This window comes from Stylophora pistillata, chromosome 3 (genome assembly GCF_964205215.1).
Source record: "Stylophora pistillata chromosome 3, jaStyPist1.2, whole genome shotgun sequence".
NCBI lineage: Eukaryota > Metazoa > Cnidaria > Anthozoa > Scleractinia > Pocilloporidae > Stylophora > Stylophora pistillata.
In genome coordinates this window covers 24,025,408-24,043,519 of record NC_142521.1, presented here as the reverse complement: position 1 = coordinate 24,043,519, position 18,112 = coordinate 24,025,408, and the positions used below count along the sequence as shown (strand labels likewise).

Sequence of the window (18,112 nt, the reverse complement as noted above, 5' to 3'; positions counted from 1 at the left end):
AACGATGGGCTCTTGCTTTTACAGTACTTGTTACAATTTTTTCTACTCTAAGAATTATATATGTAAAGAACGTGTTTTTTTTAATTTAAAATAACTTGAGAATGTTTGTAAAGAAGAGCCTCTGGTGGTGAGGGCATTAGGCTCATACACCTGTTGCATGCTCAGTCTTTAGTTGCGTTCTTTTGTGGGAAACACCCACCCTTACGTTAGAGCGTTTAGTCAATAATTCTTGTCTGATTTTCAAAATGAACGAGTTAAAGTTGACAATTAAAACTACGTTGGGAAGTTTAAAATAAAGAGTTTTGTTAGAGCGTTCATTTATGCATCACGGTCTTATTCTCGGTGGTGTAGCAACCGCTAAAATGATAAATTCCTGAAGTTACCTCCAAAATAGTTACCTCGGTGCTAGTCACATGCTTCCATGATAGGCAAACTGCTAAAGAACTTTGTAGAGCTCTAGTGCTTCTTTCCAATCAGTTGGTTGCCTAAGATCACAAGCACCTGTGACATAATTGAAATATTTCTAGTAATCATTATCTGAATCGCTTTCAATGACGTATGAACGAGTGTAGTTAACTTCTTCTCCAGTTATGGCTAACAAACACTGGTCACTGACCCCAAGTAGTTCAGGGAGGTAGTAAAGCGAATCTGGCCTGCTACTCACGGTGTCACGTCGAGACTTTCGAATACGATGAGTGTTCCAGTGCTCTGTGACTCCGTCTAAAATATTCTGTAGAAGCTTGGAAAAGCAAAACCAAAGGCACTCCTTTCCAAGCTCCAAGGTGAGATCAACTAGTCTTCCGTCCGCCATATCTTTGAAAAAGTTTATGCACTAAGTAGCTTTAGACTTGTTGAAGAAGCCTCACCAAGCCTCAATGCGTTGGTTTCGAGGTGATGCAACACATCTATGGCTATCTGGGTCATCTCTGAAAAAAGACTGTATGGCCGCAATAATTCCGTTTTCAGTACCTAGATCAGTAACGAGATCAACTGGGCACCCACCATACTCTTCAACAGCATCAAGAAAATAGGCTGCCACGTTGTTTGGTTGGTTGTTGGATCGGGTTACATATAACCACATGATCTTCCTGCTCCAACCATCTATGCAACCGTGAATCGGAAAACCGAATGGTTTCAGTTTATCTTAGCCATCGCAATGCTATGGGTAGTTCGGACCTGAGTTTTGATAAAGCCTCCTCCTCACCCGGTGGTGAGCTTTTCTTCCAGGTCCAGCTCTCGAAGAAGTTCCTGTACAACGACGCGCGGTACTCTGGTGCCTCTTAGCTGTAGTGTGTGCCACACCGGCCTGTATCCCTGTAAAGATCCATAGCGGTCAATAGTAGTTTGGACAGATGCTCTGACCTGATCGATATTGTAGTCTGGTTGTTGTCTCCTAAGACCGTAGCTCTTGATTCGTCTTTTCAAGGTACTTAAGCTTATTTCAATGCCATGGTTTTTCAATAGCAGCAAAATGATTTCTTTGTACTCAAAGGCTCTGAAAAGATAATATGGAATGAAGCTTTCTTCGCTGTCCTGCTCGGTGTTGTATTCCCCTGTCTCAAAGTCATCATGAAATTTTATTTTCCCCTATTGCTTGTGGCTGGGTAACCCCTCATCGCTGAAAGATCCACCTCCGGTAACTGTGCCGAGAAGCATGATGTCGGCCGTGAGAGTTTTTGTTTGTGCCGTGAAGTTTTTGTTTGTGCCGTGGAGTTTTTTTTTGTGCCATAGAGGTTTTGTTTGTGAACCAGTCAGATTGTAGGATTTGTAGAATACCACCCGCTCACCAACTGAGAAAAAAATAAAATACGTTATTAGAAAGGTCACGATTACACAGACATGGATTGAGACCAGCAGATTTTCTGGTGATGGTGACTGTCTTTTCGACTTTTTATGCACAATTATCTGGCGTTCCTAACCTCTTTTGGTATATAAGAGCTCTTCCTGTTCGATATCTAACAGAGGTTTATGCAATGTCTCCTTGATGTTTAGGCTTGTGCTATGAATGTTGCCTCTTTTATCTCAAAAACTAAAGAGGCAGCAGTGGGATTTTGTGAGCTGCTTGTGATGAAGCCAGGCAACAAAAAAGTTACAGTTTTACGAAGAACAACTACAACAACGACTGCATCCGACGAAACACTCACCGACCCACTACCACTACCGAAACAAACGACACCGCAACCCCTACGACTACAGCAACCATACCGTACATAAAAGTCATGTCTGAAAACATCTCGCGCATCTTACTACCCTTCAATATCCGCGTTGCCCACAAACCCATCACCACACTACGTCAGTTACTAACCAACGTTAAAGACAAAGACGAACCGAGGAACAGACAGTGAACGATTTATAAGATCAATTGTTCCGACTGCCAAGCCTCTTACATCGGTGAGACTGGCAGAAACCTCACAAGACTGACTGAACACAGACGGGCGACGAGGAAAGGTGATGTCAGCAATCACATTACTGAACACCATCGACTTACCAACCACAACATTGAATGGGACTCTGCGCAATGCCTAACCTACAGCACTGACTATTTTCAACGACTGACTCTGGAAAGCTGGTTTACTAACTTAGAACAGACTCCCCTAAACAGATGTCAACAACTACCCGCTCCATACAAACGACTCATTCACGACATAAACATCACAAACAACCGAAAAAGAACGACCTAACTTTACCGACAGATCGAAACAGACCAATCACGACCGACTTACGTCACTTGAGTCTTACAGCCAATAACATCACGGCAAAACCAACCGATCATTTCACACGAATTGGAATAAGAACATTCTACTGACAACAATCATTCACTTGACTCTGATGATGACTTCCGCACAGGTTGTCGAAACGTCAGTCACTACCACCGACAACAGTCATTCTCAGGACTACACTCACCCGGACGATCAGAGTACACCTCAACAACAAGTTATTAGGTCTTCCAAAACAATTACTCACAATCAACACCGCCAGCAAATAGCGAGCTAATCTAATGCTAACCAGAGAGATATAGGTACAAAATTTCTAAACGATGTAGAGATCAATGTAAAAGAAGCCGTTTACACTGTATTGCAACTAATCCTGAGGAAATCATCTCATCAGGTGGTATTTGTCAATACCTAAAGCCTCCTGAAGATAGAGAAAAACTTTTGAAATTTTTGAATGATATCAAGGAAATAGAACGTGATTGTGAGGAAATATATCCCAAAGGAGATAGATATGCCAAACATCCTACCAAGCTAGAAAACTTGACGTTAGCTAACTGGGCGGGGTGTTATGACTTACCAACCAAACAAATACATTAATATGTCAACTGAATACATATATCTTATTAGACGTTTTGTTGTGTAGTATCGCTGAGTATTTTTACGAGTTGTGCCGTATACGGGCTCGTCAAAATACAAATAACGAGTAAAAATACTCAGCGATACTACACAACAAAACGTCTACTAAGTTATTTATTATCCAACACGCCAAACTGTTAGTTCAGTGCCGGCGAATTTCGCGGATATTTATTTACGGGGAGTGCGTGACAGAAGTATGCGAAGCGGAACGGAATTGGCGCTATGTCGTGTTGCTGTTTCTATTTTCTTCAATAAATGAAGGAAAATTTCCTGGTCGTCTTGCTTTTTTTCTTCATTCGATTCATCTTATAACCTTGGATGTATATTTTCCAGCCATTCTAACTCTTCCTCGTCGGGAAATGCGATTCAAATTGTCCACCATTTTTCTTTTCCAAACTACAATCCAATTCTTCGCTTGCGCGATGCGAGAAAACCTGTTTACCGGTACTCTACAGTACAAATACCGCGTGATATGTACTCGTCTATGGCGTTATTTATACTCTACGAAGCGTAGTTGGATAATAAAGAAACATATTAACTTAACAAAGGATTTCCTTTTTCCTTTGTCAGTCAATAAATTAACTTGGTAATGTGTGCTAGTTTTTCTGTCTCTTTGCCCCTCCCTGTCTTCTTGCAGTCATTGTTTGGTACATACATGTATCTGCCCTTTAATTTTTTTTAATGTTGCAGCCCATTTGTATTAATACTAACCGTTTTTCTAAATTCACATTCATTCTCAGTGCATTTAACTACGCTATAGTAATTTTGGAACATTTTACTTTTCTTTTTCAGTATTGCTAAAGGCGTCAAAAGCAGCCAAATGTAATGCTACTCCTGAACACAACATTTCAGACGCCACAGACTATACTAAGTGTCAGTTCTACACATTCTTGGAGCCTAGTAATTTATTCAACCATTACAACAAAAGCACCTGAGTGTAATGATTATTGAAATCTGAACAATCACTTATCATTGGTTAAAAATAGCCCATATTCGGTGAATTAAGATTCCTGCGTGATTTTGAGGTATTAACAAACCTGTCATCTTTGCTCGATTATTGTGTCTCGTAACTCCAAGAGACTCTAGCATAAAGAAAACAAAACAAAATGTAGAATATTTACTTAAAGGCTTCTATGCCATGTTAGAATTGACATACGTCATGCAAGCGGTAGAGGTTCACATAGCCAACGCAACATTCCGCGTCGCTTTGCATATCCCGTGGCGACTCATTCGCATAGCCGCAAGCCATATATGGCACTGTTTCGAATTAAACTATAGGACCCAAATTTTTATTAAAAAAACAACCAGCCTATAGGAGAGACGAAAACAAAAGTAGCTATTTACTTTGTTCCGCCTTCAACTTTACGGCATGCGTGACACATTGTGAGGTTTGACAGTAATGAACAGTAATGAACTGGATTACGTTACACATATGAAGCTTCTTGGAGTAGTCATCGACAATTCACTCTCTTTCAACGTACACATTAAAGAAGTTTGCCGGAAAGTGAATACAAAAGTTTCAATTCTCCGTCGCATTCGTAAATTTATACCCTCAGATGTGATGATTAAATTGTACAAAGCTTTCATTCTCCCTCACTTCGAATATGCATCACCACTGTTTATAGGTCTAAGTAAGGGTCTGTCTGCGAAACTGGAGTCAACCAATGCATTCGCTCTGAGGACTCTTCTCAATTATTCTAAGTCGACTGCTTACGAAGAGTTATTGAAAACTGCAAATATTAAAAGTTTAGAACATCGACGCATAGAACAAGCACTTATACTTGTATATAAAAGTATTCATAACCAGACACCGAACTACATTCAGGAATTGTTTTCTCTGCGAAGTAATGGTTACAGCCTACGTGGCCATCTTAAAGTTGTTCTTCCAAGACCAACCTCATCTTATATGCAACATTCTTTTACGTACCAGGCTAGCAAACAATGGAACAATCTGACAGACAAAATAAGGATGTCGGAATCCCTTTCTATATTTAGGAAAAATTTGCAAGACATACAGTTGTCCTCATCGTATGACTGCAGCTGTTTGTTTTGTAAACAAATAGTCTAGTCACAAATAGCAATTATTCATTCTAGATAATTAATTTTTATTTCTTACCTATTACTTATTACTTATATATGTAAATTATGTCAAAGTTTTATAGCACATTTGCATTTAAACGAGCTATTCGCTCATATGCGATATGTGGCTAAATAAAGTTACTTACTTACTTACTACTTACTAGGTTTAAAGTCAATTCGATTCAGTAACCGCCATCGCTAGTCTTAAGTCGTAACTTACGACTAAATAAGCGCTTGATTGAGCTGCTACAAACGTTTCTCATGAAATGGTGACTTGAGTTTCCACTTCTACTGCATAGTATCGACATTGCTCCACACCGCTGAAGATTATCGCTCGTGACAATTTAATAACAAGCAACTAGCAAGGATGTAATCAAAAATCGCAAAACACACATTCGTTGCCCGAAGAAACTGGTAAGTTTTTTCAAATGGATCTATCTACGATAAGAATTGTAAGAGGATGCCGCTGAAGATGGTAATACATACAGGAATACCTTGAAATCCATAGTATAGGGTTGTGTTGAACATTATCTTTTAGTCAAACATAAAATCACGCCAGTTGAAAGGGTCGTATTACTACGAAAAAGTTGCTATTGCTGAACAAGGTTGATCTCATTTGGTAGAGCTTTCTACCGCAACTAAAACAAGCAGAGTTTCGAATCTTCATGATCGAATAAGATTCCTCACTTTCCCACGCTCCCGAAAAATCTCTTCCTTCCGTATTTTTTAACTTTGGAATGTGCACATAAATTAGATTTCCTTAACAAATGACTGGCTTAAATTATTGGTGGCTTACGACTTTTAAAGTTCAAAATATCGAATCAAAGTCGAACCTAACTGTCAGACTGGAATGGCAAATGGGATTTAATTGTCCTGTCAGTTCCGTGACATGGTACAAAGCGATCGGAGTAATAGGCCATTTTACAGTTGTGTACTTAGTTGCCAAGCCTTTGATTTGGAGTGAGGCTGAAGGTGACCTTGTCATGATAGAGACCTGTATCTAGTTAGCATGATAACAAAGTGATATACATTTGAAAGGTAGCAAGCTTTGTATCATAACAAGGTCACCCTCAGCCTCACTCCCATTCAAAGGCTTGGCAACCAAGCACACAACTGTAAAATGGACTATTGTATTCAAATTCACTGTTTAATGTAATCCCTGTCACTTCTGCCTCACACTTCAACCAAGCCCGTTGATACTCTAATTGACATAATTCATAAGAAGAAAAAACATTTTAATTTTTCGTCGCCGCCTACACTGTTTCATCGCTAATAATATACATGAAAAAATTTCTCAGTTCTGATTGGTTAAGATGAATGCAGTTTTCAGTCAATTCAGTGCAGAAGAGAGGTCAGTGTAGAAGAGGGTTAATTCAGTGCAAAGAAAGAAACAAACCAGACATTCTGATTGGTCAAGGTCAATGTCACTTATAGGGTTTGAATAAATTATTTTTGCACCTGATGCGCGCGCTTTTCTTCTGCGTAGTTATGAGAAGCTACCCCGTATTTTTCATGTATATTAGTAATACATAATCTCGTTGCAATTTTGTTAGTCTTTTAACAAATTTACTCGTGCTTATTTATTCCAAATTGCACTCGAAAACATGTGATTACCTATACAAAGTTATACAAAAACAATTCTTTATAAACGCGATGATTATTCTTTAATGCATATTCTGTAATAATATTTCTGGCCGTATAATGACACAGGACGAGGCGCACAGCTGAAGACGTGGGTTTGATTGACATCTTTCATTATTAAGGAACATCCTGAGTAAACCTGCAAGTTCGTCTCCTCGCTCAAGGAGACAATAAATTAGGTGTTCAAACAACAACGAAGGGATTTCGAACATTCTACTTTGAGGATATTTAAAAATATCGAACAGAAAATTATTCCATGTCGTTCTAAGAGTCCAACATTGCCAATATCATGATCTTAATGCGTGATAAGCAGTTAACGTTAAATGAAGTTGGCGGAGTGAATGTTTTAAGTATTTGTTCAGACAGTTCGAATCTACAGGGTGCCAGTTGCGTGTGTTGATACATGTTTCGAGGAGGCTGTTGAAATCTTGTAGAATTCAGAAGCAAAGGCACTCTGTACCTGTTGTTACCTCCGTTTCGTTCCGAGAATGGATGGGATTTGTAAAGCGGGGATCCAACGATCAACTCCATTAATAGTCTTAGTCTTGCATCATTTGGTTCTTGGCTATTCCCTGCAACCGCAGGGCGAGTGTATTGTCTTAAAATCTTGTTAGGTTAGATGGTGAAGGTTTATTTTTTAGCTTTTATGATGCGAATTTCGTAGTGCGTGCAAACATGGCAAAATTCGGCAGAAAGCGACTTAGCGTTCTTTAGGGGTCCCTGGAGGGCAAACGGATCAAACTTAAAATAATGTGTAGTTTGACAGCGATGCTTCCTCAGACAGCCGCATTCGTTAAATTATTCGATCAATATCGTTTTCAGAACGAAGTATCGTTAAAGAAGAAAGTGTATATATACTTCAAGATCAAACCTTTAGTATGTTATAAGTGTCATTAGATTTGATTACGAACTGTGTTTATAAGAACGAAACTCGTGTTAAAGCTCACGTCGACACTCTTTGTGCTTGAAATAAAGGGTTTACTAAACAAAAAAAAGAGGACGCTAAAGTCTGTTTGAGTAAACTTCGCCGTAGTTGTGCGCGCTTTTAATTTCACAAAATACTTCGACTTCTTAGCACTGTTATGATGCAAGTTTCATACGATTTCATTCATATTGGCGGAAATCACTTCGCGAAAATCACTCGGCGAATAACACTCTGGTTTCGCTGTTCGCAAGCTGATCATAATCTTCGTGATATCAACATGTTTTATTTCGTTTAACGTTCCATTATTGAGACACTACACTTAACTTCTGAGTCCCTTTCCATTTTCGCAATACATCTTAGCTTTCATTTGATGTACGTTTCACGGGAGAGGCTACACGTCACCAAAAAGTCCATTCGCCACCGGTGCCGAGTTGACTTCGAGCGGTGGCGAGTTTGTTGTGGTGGCGAATTGATCGTAAACCGTACACATGAAATATACGGTTTAGGACTCAGAGTCTATAGTCTTATATTATTTTTCGCCCTTTTCCCCCCGCCCCTCCCCTCATATTGCTTGGTTCACGATCTGAAACCACACGTTAATTCGCCCAACACTTGAGATCTTTTCTGAAACTAATCAATGATCTTTTCATTAATTACTAGATAAAAAACAACTATCCCGATCATCTTGGTTCTAAGTATCGAAACTCGTCCATCGTGGTAATGGCTTTCTCTTTTTGGATTTCACTTGGCTCGTTGTTTCTTCCTTGCACAGGTAAGTAGTATGAACTTACAGCAAAATCTCCGCAGCTTACAGCAAAATAATAATGTTTTAAACCCAAAATTCGTATCTACGAGAACTCTCGTAAATTTACCTTGCCTTAAAGGGTTTACTGTAAGTCATCGTCAAATATGGCTGGGAGACTGAACCTGTACTGGGTGGAATTTGTCTTAAGGCTGTCATTTTGAAATGCATGTAACTGATCAGAAACCTCTTTTATTTCAATGATATCGTTTAAAAAAAAATCAAAATAAAATGACCCATTCCCTCTGACGAAGGGCAATTAAACTCGAAACGTCTGCTTAAGAAACTCTATGGTAGCCAATTTGCGCTATCAACTCAGTTAATTGTGACGATAGTTCTCGACGCGGCAAAGTGGACTTGGTGGGAAACGTACAAAACGTGGGGAAATAACTCGGTAGAGACCGCTCGGTTTGCGAGAACGGAAACTCGTCTCGATTTCCTGGTACACGGAGATCTACTTCGAGCGAGCTTTTACGGACGTCAAGGATGAGTCAGCGTTTGGTTCCACAGTAGAGTTCTATTTTAGGTCAGACTAACAAGCTACATGATTCTCTAGCCTCTTCAGTATAGTAATCTAGGATGTAATCAACAAAGCTTGCTTAAGTACTATCGAGCTCGCCGTTCTCTTGTTCTTTAAATTGACAATATTTAAATAAGAATTACAAAGGAACAGAAATGATTTACATTGGAATATTTATATTTCGAAAATGAAAGAGCAGGCTCAATAAACTTTATGCCATTACTAAATTTTCTCGTGACATAATAAAATCAAATTGTCTTGCATTACCTCTACCACCGACGCAACACCAAAGTTTCTCAAGAAACTTACCCGATTTATTCATTTTCGTCCATCAACTCACTATTACACAATTTCCAGTACAAAGACACGGCCAGCCTGAAAGAGCACTGAGACAAAAGAAACACTGATTGATTGACCACGACGAGAAACTAAAAGAACCACTGTTCATGAAAGTCACTGCTAACCTAAGAATACACTTTATGGCCTCATAGGCCAATGTTAAGTTTTAAAAATGAGCTGAGAAATACCTATTACAACTATAAGCAGACTGCAAAATGAAAATTCCTTTCTTGCTAAAGTTAACTTTCAAAACCTTTCTATTGCAGTCTCTCAGTTTCATGTTGAGGAAGTTTTTGTTTTTGTTTTTTGTTGTTGTTGTTTCACTATAGGACTTATAATATGCAATTTGACTCGTGAAGAAATTTTTTTCTATTACTTTTTTTAAGTCAACTGCTCGAGTAGTGTTCATCACTGCAAAGATCGCTTTGATATTCATTTCTTAGCCCCAGTTCACACATGATTTTTATATATTCACAGTTACTCTTCTTTTGTTCGCAGCATTCTTAGAGGCGGGAGTTTCCAGCTATCTTGAAAACACTGTGTCTCACGTTCCTGAAGCCGGCTGGAATCTGGTGAAACCATGGGCTACTAAGGAACGGAAAGGCTTCTTTGCGGCCGATGCCGCAGGAGGAATAATATATCAGGACAGATTTGTTACACCCGAGCAAGGAATATACTTTATTGCACTGAATTTACAATTGACAAATGTAACTGCTGGCATCTTAAAAGCGAGTCTGGTGATAAATGACGAGTTTGACAAAAAAAATGGATTCGAAGGTTTTATTGGAACGACCACGTCAACAGAAACCTTAAGTATGTCTGGGTTTTTGCTTCTTTATGAAAATGATGTCATAGCTTGTTACCTTAGTGGCGCAGCGGGATTGTTGTTGCCAGAGAGCACTTTTTCAGTCATGAAGATGTCACGTCGAGGTTCTGTCCCAGGTTTTCACGCTGTATTGTCACGTAACCAGGATATCCAGCCTCAGGCCACAAGCCGGCTTAAATATTGGACAACCACTGGGTCCAAGGGTTTATTTGTGATGGGCAGCGGTACTTCCCCGTCTGTTGGACTATATTGCTCAATTGTTGATGGCATTCACAAATTCACGTCAAACATAAACCTTGAATCGAAAAACCAATCGTCGAGCGTAGATCTAAGAATTGTTTTAAACTCCAATACTACTATGGTGAAAAGGTACTCGTCAGGAACGAAAAGATATTCCACTAGTGTGTCCGGAATGTTTAACTTGAAACGTGGAGATTGTGTTGAGATGAGGATTGAGTGTACCAGTGGTGGAAACCCTAAAGTCCTAAATGGTACTAGTTTTTCAGGCCTTCTTCTTGGTCAACAAAAGGAGATCAATCAGCAATTCTCCGTCAGTTTACCTTTCCAGAATCAATTGGAAACGGGACCCGGATGGAATAAGGTGCAAAACTGGATCGTAAACAACTCAACGAGGAACTTTCCAACACAGCAAATGATTCTGAGAACAAATCATAGTACGTTCATATCGGACACTAACGGAGTGTTCATCGTGGTAGCTGTCATAAATATAAATGCTTCAACAGAGAGTCAGAATGATTTAAGACTGCTTGTCTCAGTTAATGAGCCTTCGTCTGGTGTAACTGGTAACAGCGGACTATTGGCGGCATATTCATTCTCTTCAAGTCTCAGATCGTTACTTGTTTGCGGTCTTGTTTCGCTAAACAAAGGAGATTCACTAGGTGTTTACATCTATGGCGATTATCGTGAAAGCGATTTGGTGGATGGACTGTTTTGTGTTTCTGCTGTCCCCTACGACTGGCCGGGTGTAGCAGCTTCACTTTCAGAAACTATTCCTCTGAATTCCCCAGAATGGACGAAACTTACCGAGTGGAATACTAACGGCGTTCCTGGGTTGTTCGCCTTCGACAATGCGTTCTCTCCAACCAACGGAGTTTATCGGCCACATCAAGATGGATCGTACTTTGTGTCCTGCAACGTAATTTTTGAAGGTGAAGGTCAGGGGAATTTGTCAGCCATAATCGCCATCGACGACGCTTTAGATTCCGGAAACGGACTGTACGCATTAGATGAAAATCCTAGAAAACTGGTCACCCTTAATGTGGCTGGTTCCATAAAACTTAGAAAAAGTCAAAATGTCTCAGTGTACGTCAAAACAACCGCATCGTCATCCTGGAACATTTCTATTCAAACAGGTTTTTCGGTGGTGTTGATTGGAGCAGATTCTCTCGTTACCCCTGGAGTCTTTGCAGGTAAGGCTGTTTATAGTTGTGCGAATATAAAACTCTCGAAACAAAAGTTTATCTTTCAAATTGGCACCGTTAACCTCATAGATATCAACGAACGCTTTTTATTCTACTAATTTATTAGTGTTTTCTCTTCACCATGTTCCCACCAATAGCGTAGCTCCACTTTTAGCATATAAACCCACACACAAACCACAATTTCTCCATTCGCTTTGACGAAGGGCTAACGCTCAAAACGTCAGCTTTTTAACTCTTTACGGTGGCAAAATTACAATTTCAATTCATTAAAAATATACACGCAGTAACCTCACAAATACATTACACTGACTGGATCTGCATGTGTCACCACAGGCGTCCCAAGCTCACGTCTCGAGCAAAAGCGAAGGATTATTTCATGAAAGCGTCACGCGTTGTGCGACGCGCTGTTAAGTTACGCGAGCAACCGTTGAGAATTTGAATGCGTTATAAGGAATAGTATGGGAAACAAAATATGGTCCATTTAAATCACTAAATATTCCGAAAAATGAACATTTTACACGTTAGATTGATAAAACTTACTCATTCCTTGTGTCTGTTGTGTTTTTTGGTGCTTTCTGCTGTTTTGGGCTTGCATTGCCATCACTGTTTTTCCTGGTACCAGACGAAGTCAAGCCTGCACGCTACGATTTCGACCATTGTCCACGCGGAGGCGGTTTGCGCCCACAAAATCCATCTATTCGGCAGTTTTTTTACCCACTGCTTACGATACAAGATCATTGCACCCTGGAAAGTATCTCCGCGCAATACGCTGAAAACAAGCGTTTTGTACCATAATTTCCACGTTTTTTCCTTTCTGCCAGAGCCTTAGACTCACAGACTGGACACAACCGCGCAAGAGGATTGGGTTAATTTTATCTCTACCGAGAGTGGTACGGTCTAATACTTACCCTATCCCCACAGTGACATCTCGCTTTAATCCATTGTCCTGATCTACCAATCGAACAGCGAGGTGACGCAGACACAGATACGTGACAAAGACAACGGACTACCGTCCGAAGTAAAATGCCATCGAAGGCGAAAAGATGCAGTGAAATATGACAACGAAGCGAATAGTAGTTTTTTTTTTTTAGTGAACTCGGTAAAAATCTTCGGTAAAAACAGTAGCTTTCTATATACGATATACGATATACCATACTGTTTTTCAAGATTACCGAGTGAGAATTAATTGAGTCATATACACAATTCATTTTTAAATTCACCTATTGATCTGATTTCTTCGACATTCTTAGTCTCTGACGTTCTCAGAATCCCAAAAGAGTAAACAATCGCGAAGAATCAAAAAATAAATCCTTGGGGAACATTGTGGACTGATTATTCATTTCAAAATCACGATCGAAAGGTTTCAATCTATACATAAAATTTTTCATTGCGAACCTTAGATAAACATACTACACAACAAAACGTCTAATAAGGTGTATGTATCCAGTTGACTTATTTGCATATAAATGCGCTCGTGCACGATGCAAAACGTGTCCTTTCATTCACAACACTGATAAAATATCGGAACCTAAACGATCCATTAAGATCACGGATCACTTCACGTGCACCTCCGCCAATGTAATCTATTGCATAACTTGCACTTATTGTAAAAAGATATACATCGGCGAAACAGGCAGAAGACTAGGTGACCGATTCCGAGAACACCTTCGAGACGTGGAAAAGAATGACAAGGACACATCAAAACCAGTCGCTAGACACTTTAATTTACCTAATCATTCTAAGCAACATATGGCAATCTGCGGTCTTTCCTTACATTTAGGTAGCACGGAAAGCCGTAAAACTCTTGAACAAAAGCTCATCTTTCAACCCGACAGTCTAAATCCCACAGGGATCAACGAGCGCTTTTCATTCCACTAATTTATTCGTGTTTTTCTCGTTGCCATGTTCCCACCAATAACGTAGCTCCATTTTCTGCCTTTAAAAGCACACACAACCCACAATTCCTCTATTCGCTCCGACGAAGTGCTAACGCTCGAAACGTCAGCTTTTGTAATCGTTACGGTGGCCAATTTACCATTTCAACTTTGTTGATGTATCCAAATTATTTCGTTACTCCCACCGACGCAGCCCCAAACAGTTTCTTTCGAAACTATCAGCCTTTATTTGCATGTAGTTTGGTTGGTTAGTCAAGTACCATGCAACCCATTCAACTGATGTAAAGTTTTCTAGTTTGGCAGGACGTTTGGTATACCTATCCAATAATTCATTGGCATTTATTTCCTCACTATTATGTCCCATTCCTTGATATCATTCAAACATTTCAATTTTATTGTAAAAAGCAAATGGACCACAAGTTTCCATTGTCTATAACTTAATTGATCATAGAAATGACGCATTACTCAATAGTTGTTTGTCGAACCGTAATACACAACACCCCTCTAGGTTGTTAGGAATAATATCTGCTTACTCTAACTTTGAGGTTGAACGTTGCAACATCGTTTGGACCAAAGAAGATTTAAATCCATCGTATCCTTCGAGTGTAAGAAATATAGTTTGGAAGTGCAATTTTCAATCAATTTTGCGGTTTCATCCCTGGAATCTCATGTGAATGCACTTAAGCCCTGCGGATTAGAAGGGAGCCAAAACTACCTTGTCTTTTTTCATAACTTTTTGAAGCTAACTATTTGTAAGAGGTTTTAAAGAGAGTCCTTTTTGTATGTTCCCTCCTTTCAATCTCAGCTCAGTAAATAGTGGCATTTAAATAAAGGCTTAGCTTACTACTGTTCACTTGAGTTGAACAGAAAGAGATAAATGAGGTATTGGTTTCATGAGCTGAATCGGTTTTTGCGAGCGCAGTCTTTAAAGCGCATCATGCAATTGCTAGTTGAAATCTTCGATTTTGTTCTTGTACTTTCTCGTTTAATAGTAGTCCTTACGTATCTAGCAAACTTGGGGTAACCTTGACATTCCACAATTAACAAAAAAATTGCCTTTAGACAAGTAACCTTTTCTCTTGTGAATGATTTTGAGACATAATCAAACCGTGTACCGCCCCTATTTAAATACTTTCCAAGAACGCGTACAAAATGTAAATGTTAGTATGACAATCAGCTCCGTTTGGAGCACCTGAATTTATGCACTGCCCTCAGTAAATATTTTTCCCGCACCTTTTGTCTGATGGAATCTCTAGCTGTTACAAAAACGTATTCTTTTCACAATGTGAACAAGAAACACTCACAATGCTTAGTTAATATATTTTATCCTCTCCTTTCAGTTAAACAAGAAATTTCTACGTGCGGGGAAATTGGCAAATGGAAACTAATCCAACCTGCGTCTGACTCTTTTTTCCCGAACAATGCTCGATTTGACCCAGCCTCAGGCAAGTTCAAGGCTGAAAAAGATGGCCTTTACCTTGTCAGTGCAGTGATTTTAATACGACATTCAGGATTATCTCAAATCAGAATGGCCATTGTAGAAGATGAACAGTCCATTAATGTAACAACGTTTCAGTCAAATTCTGTAAATTTCAATAGTGGGGACCATGTCAGCACGTTGACGCTATCCAGTCCAGTACGCCTTTCAGCAAATCAGAAAGTCTCAATCTTCATCCACTTACTTGGCCAGAACAGTTTTCTGTGTAAAGTACTACCAAATAGTAGTTTTTCCGCTGTTTTAGTTTCTCGATGGGAAAGTAATTATGCTGCCGGATTTTTGGCAACCGCAATCTATGAGTCAGAAGGGCTGAGGGGATATAATAAAATCGAAGACTGGAAATCTGTGTCGTCAGTTTCCAAAAAGTACAAAATAGAACCTTTCACTCCAATATATATCAAGAGCAGTGGCCTATATTTTGTGCAAATTGTCTTTATTGTAAGTGATCGGAAGGGTTACAAGGATTTTGAGAGTGGAATTTGTATCAATGGGATGATTGCTTATAATGGCATCTCGGCATCAAAAGTAAGTGCACAGAAGAATGCAGAATTTGTCATCAGTGCATTTGGAGTGTTATTCCTGAGAAAAAAACAAAAAATTAGCCCATGCATAAAATCTAAGAACAGTTTAGATTTCGCTACCAAAAGAAATTCTTGGTTTTCAATTGTTCGATTTCTTCCGCGTCGTCAAACTCCAGGTTTTCATCAAATTCTCGAGGATGGCCATAATAAAAAAGCGATCCCAGGATGCTCGGTGACAGGATTTATGTCAACAGGTGGAGGCCAACTGGCCTACGTAAATGGCGACGTATACAAATCAAATCCGACATCACCGAATGACGAAAGAAACTTTACTGCACCTGTAAACGGTACTTACTTGATATCACTTCTGATCACGTTATATGGAAACATCACTGAAAATGTCACTGCGTGTATTGGAAATCAAACGTCTGTAGGGTGTCTCGTTGAAATTTCTGAAAGTTGGAGAAAAACCAGCTACACCTTTGGGTTTGTTGGACTGCTTAACCTCGGCAAGAACGAGATAATTTCAATCTGTCTTCAGACTACAGATGAGGCATCGTCTTTGATAGGAGTCACGAAATCCGTTGAATTTCGAGGTGGAGTCAGCACAACTGTTCAACTAAAACATAACTCCAAATGGTTAAGTTCCACTGGATGGCAAGAGTTATCTCGGTGGAAAACTCGTGGTGGACAGTCCGTGGATAAACTTTACGTAACGGAAAGTGGGCTTTATATTCTCTCCATTAATTTGCAGTTAAGAGCAGGCGAAGGACACCTCCTGGGTGTAAAGTTAGAAGCTAGAGGATTATCGAACCGCAGTGTTCTATCTGTTTCAGCAAACTCCGAAAGAGATGCTATGATGTCATATAGCGCTGCTGTCGTTGCTCGTCTGAATGAATCAGAAACGGTAACTGTTTCTGTTTACTCCGATTCGCAGTCATTACTTGTACCAAACACCACAATGTATGCTGCATTGGTGACTAAAAAAGACAATCACTCCTGCTTAACATTACGATCAAAAACAAGCCATTACACAAGTGGAACATGGTGGAAAGCTATCGGGGACTGGGAAAACTTTGACGCAAACTGCACGCCTTCAGACTCAGATTTCAGAAAAGGAATATTTGTTGCTGAATTACCAGGTATTTACTTCCTGGCAACTACAGTTTTGGTAAAGACGTCACATTCATCAAATCAAACAAGGTAAAATGATCTTTTCACTAGTTTCTCGTGTGTTTTCAGGCACACATTTTTGCCGCTTAATCGAATATCATTTTCTGTGCGCATTTCTTCAAAGCAGCCATGAAAAAAAGTAGGCCGTGGTACTGTTACGTTCAGTCTGTAAATGATCCCAAAATTGAAACGCTAGAGATTCCGGACTGAAAACGATCTCAGAGGAGGACTGCAAATCATCCCACTAAAAAATCAGTGACATCTTGACAAAACTCAACGGCCATTGGCAAACTCAACAGTTAACTTTTAACTTAGACACTTGCGGCAGTTAGCTGACCTTTTTAACCATGTTTGGTTTATCCATAGTGCTATCATATCAATACAAATAGGTTTTACCTCAACAAAATCTCTTTCTTTGTACGTATAGATAATTTAATTCTGCGTACGATGCGTAATAGATTAGCTATTTGTAAAACTTCAGAAAAATACCCTTGCCATTCCACACATTTTATAACTTGAGCATTTGCGATTCAATTTAGTGATCATTTGTGATCCGGAATCATGCAGAGCAGTACTATTTACCCTTTAGCTGTCAGTAGACTGGACATTCTACGATTTCTGAAGGCCTTGTCCACATGTAGCCGAGTATCCTTGACAACGTTGTTAATTATTATCATTTTTTTATTTCTTCCATCCTTTTGTCATTGCGATCCTCGCAGTAATGAACCCCACTTATGTGGTTGTGGAAATAAGGCCTGATAAAAAAAAACATCAGGCCCGTACGGGATTTGAACCCATGACCTTTGCAATACGGTGCGTGCTCTGCCAACTGAGCCAACAAGCGAGGATTTTTATATATTCAATTTAATTGATTTATCCCTTCGACGGGTTTAATACGAACCATCATAATGACCAACTCCCAGTTGGCTTGTTAGCTCAGTTGGTGTAGTACTGCACCGGTATCGCATAGGTCATGGGTTCACATCCCGTATAGGCCTAATTTTTTTCCCTACATAAGTAGGGTAAATTACTGTAAGGATCGCTTTCATACATTTCATGAAAACCGCAGTATATGTATATGATTTTCATATACTCAAATTC

The 18,112-nt window shown here is 39.5% G+C and overlaps 1 protein-coding gene and 1 pseudogene across 1 annotated transcript in view; one reads left to right on the top strand and one right to left on the bottom strand.

The window, feature by feature from the left end:
- The window catches only part of LOC111337931 (uncharacterized), a 64,523-nt gene that overhangs the window by 18,350 nt on the left and 28,061 nt on the right, over positions 1-18,112 (top strand). Inside the window, exons 2-4 of the mRNA XM_022944324.2 lie at positions 8,656-8,767; positions 10,155-11,912; positions 15,160-17,041. Of these exons, the coding sequence (XP_022800059.2) occupies positions 8,716-8,767; positions 10,155-11,912; positions 15,160-17,041 (3,692 nt within the window). The 5' untranslated portion in view covers positions 8,656-8,715. The remainder of the gene's footprint in view (positions 1-8,655; positions 8,768-10,154; positions 11,913-15,159; positions 17,042-18,112) is intronic.
- LOC148735145 (uncharacterized) lies at positions 410-4,599 on the bottom strand (annotated as a pseudogene).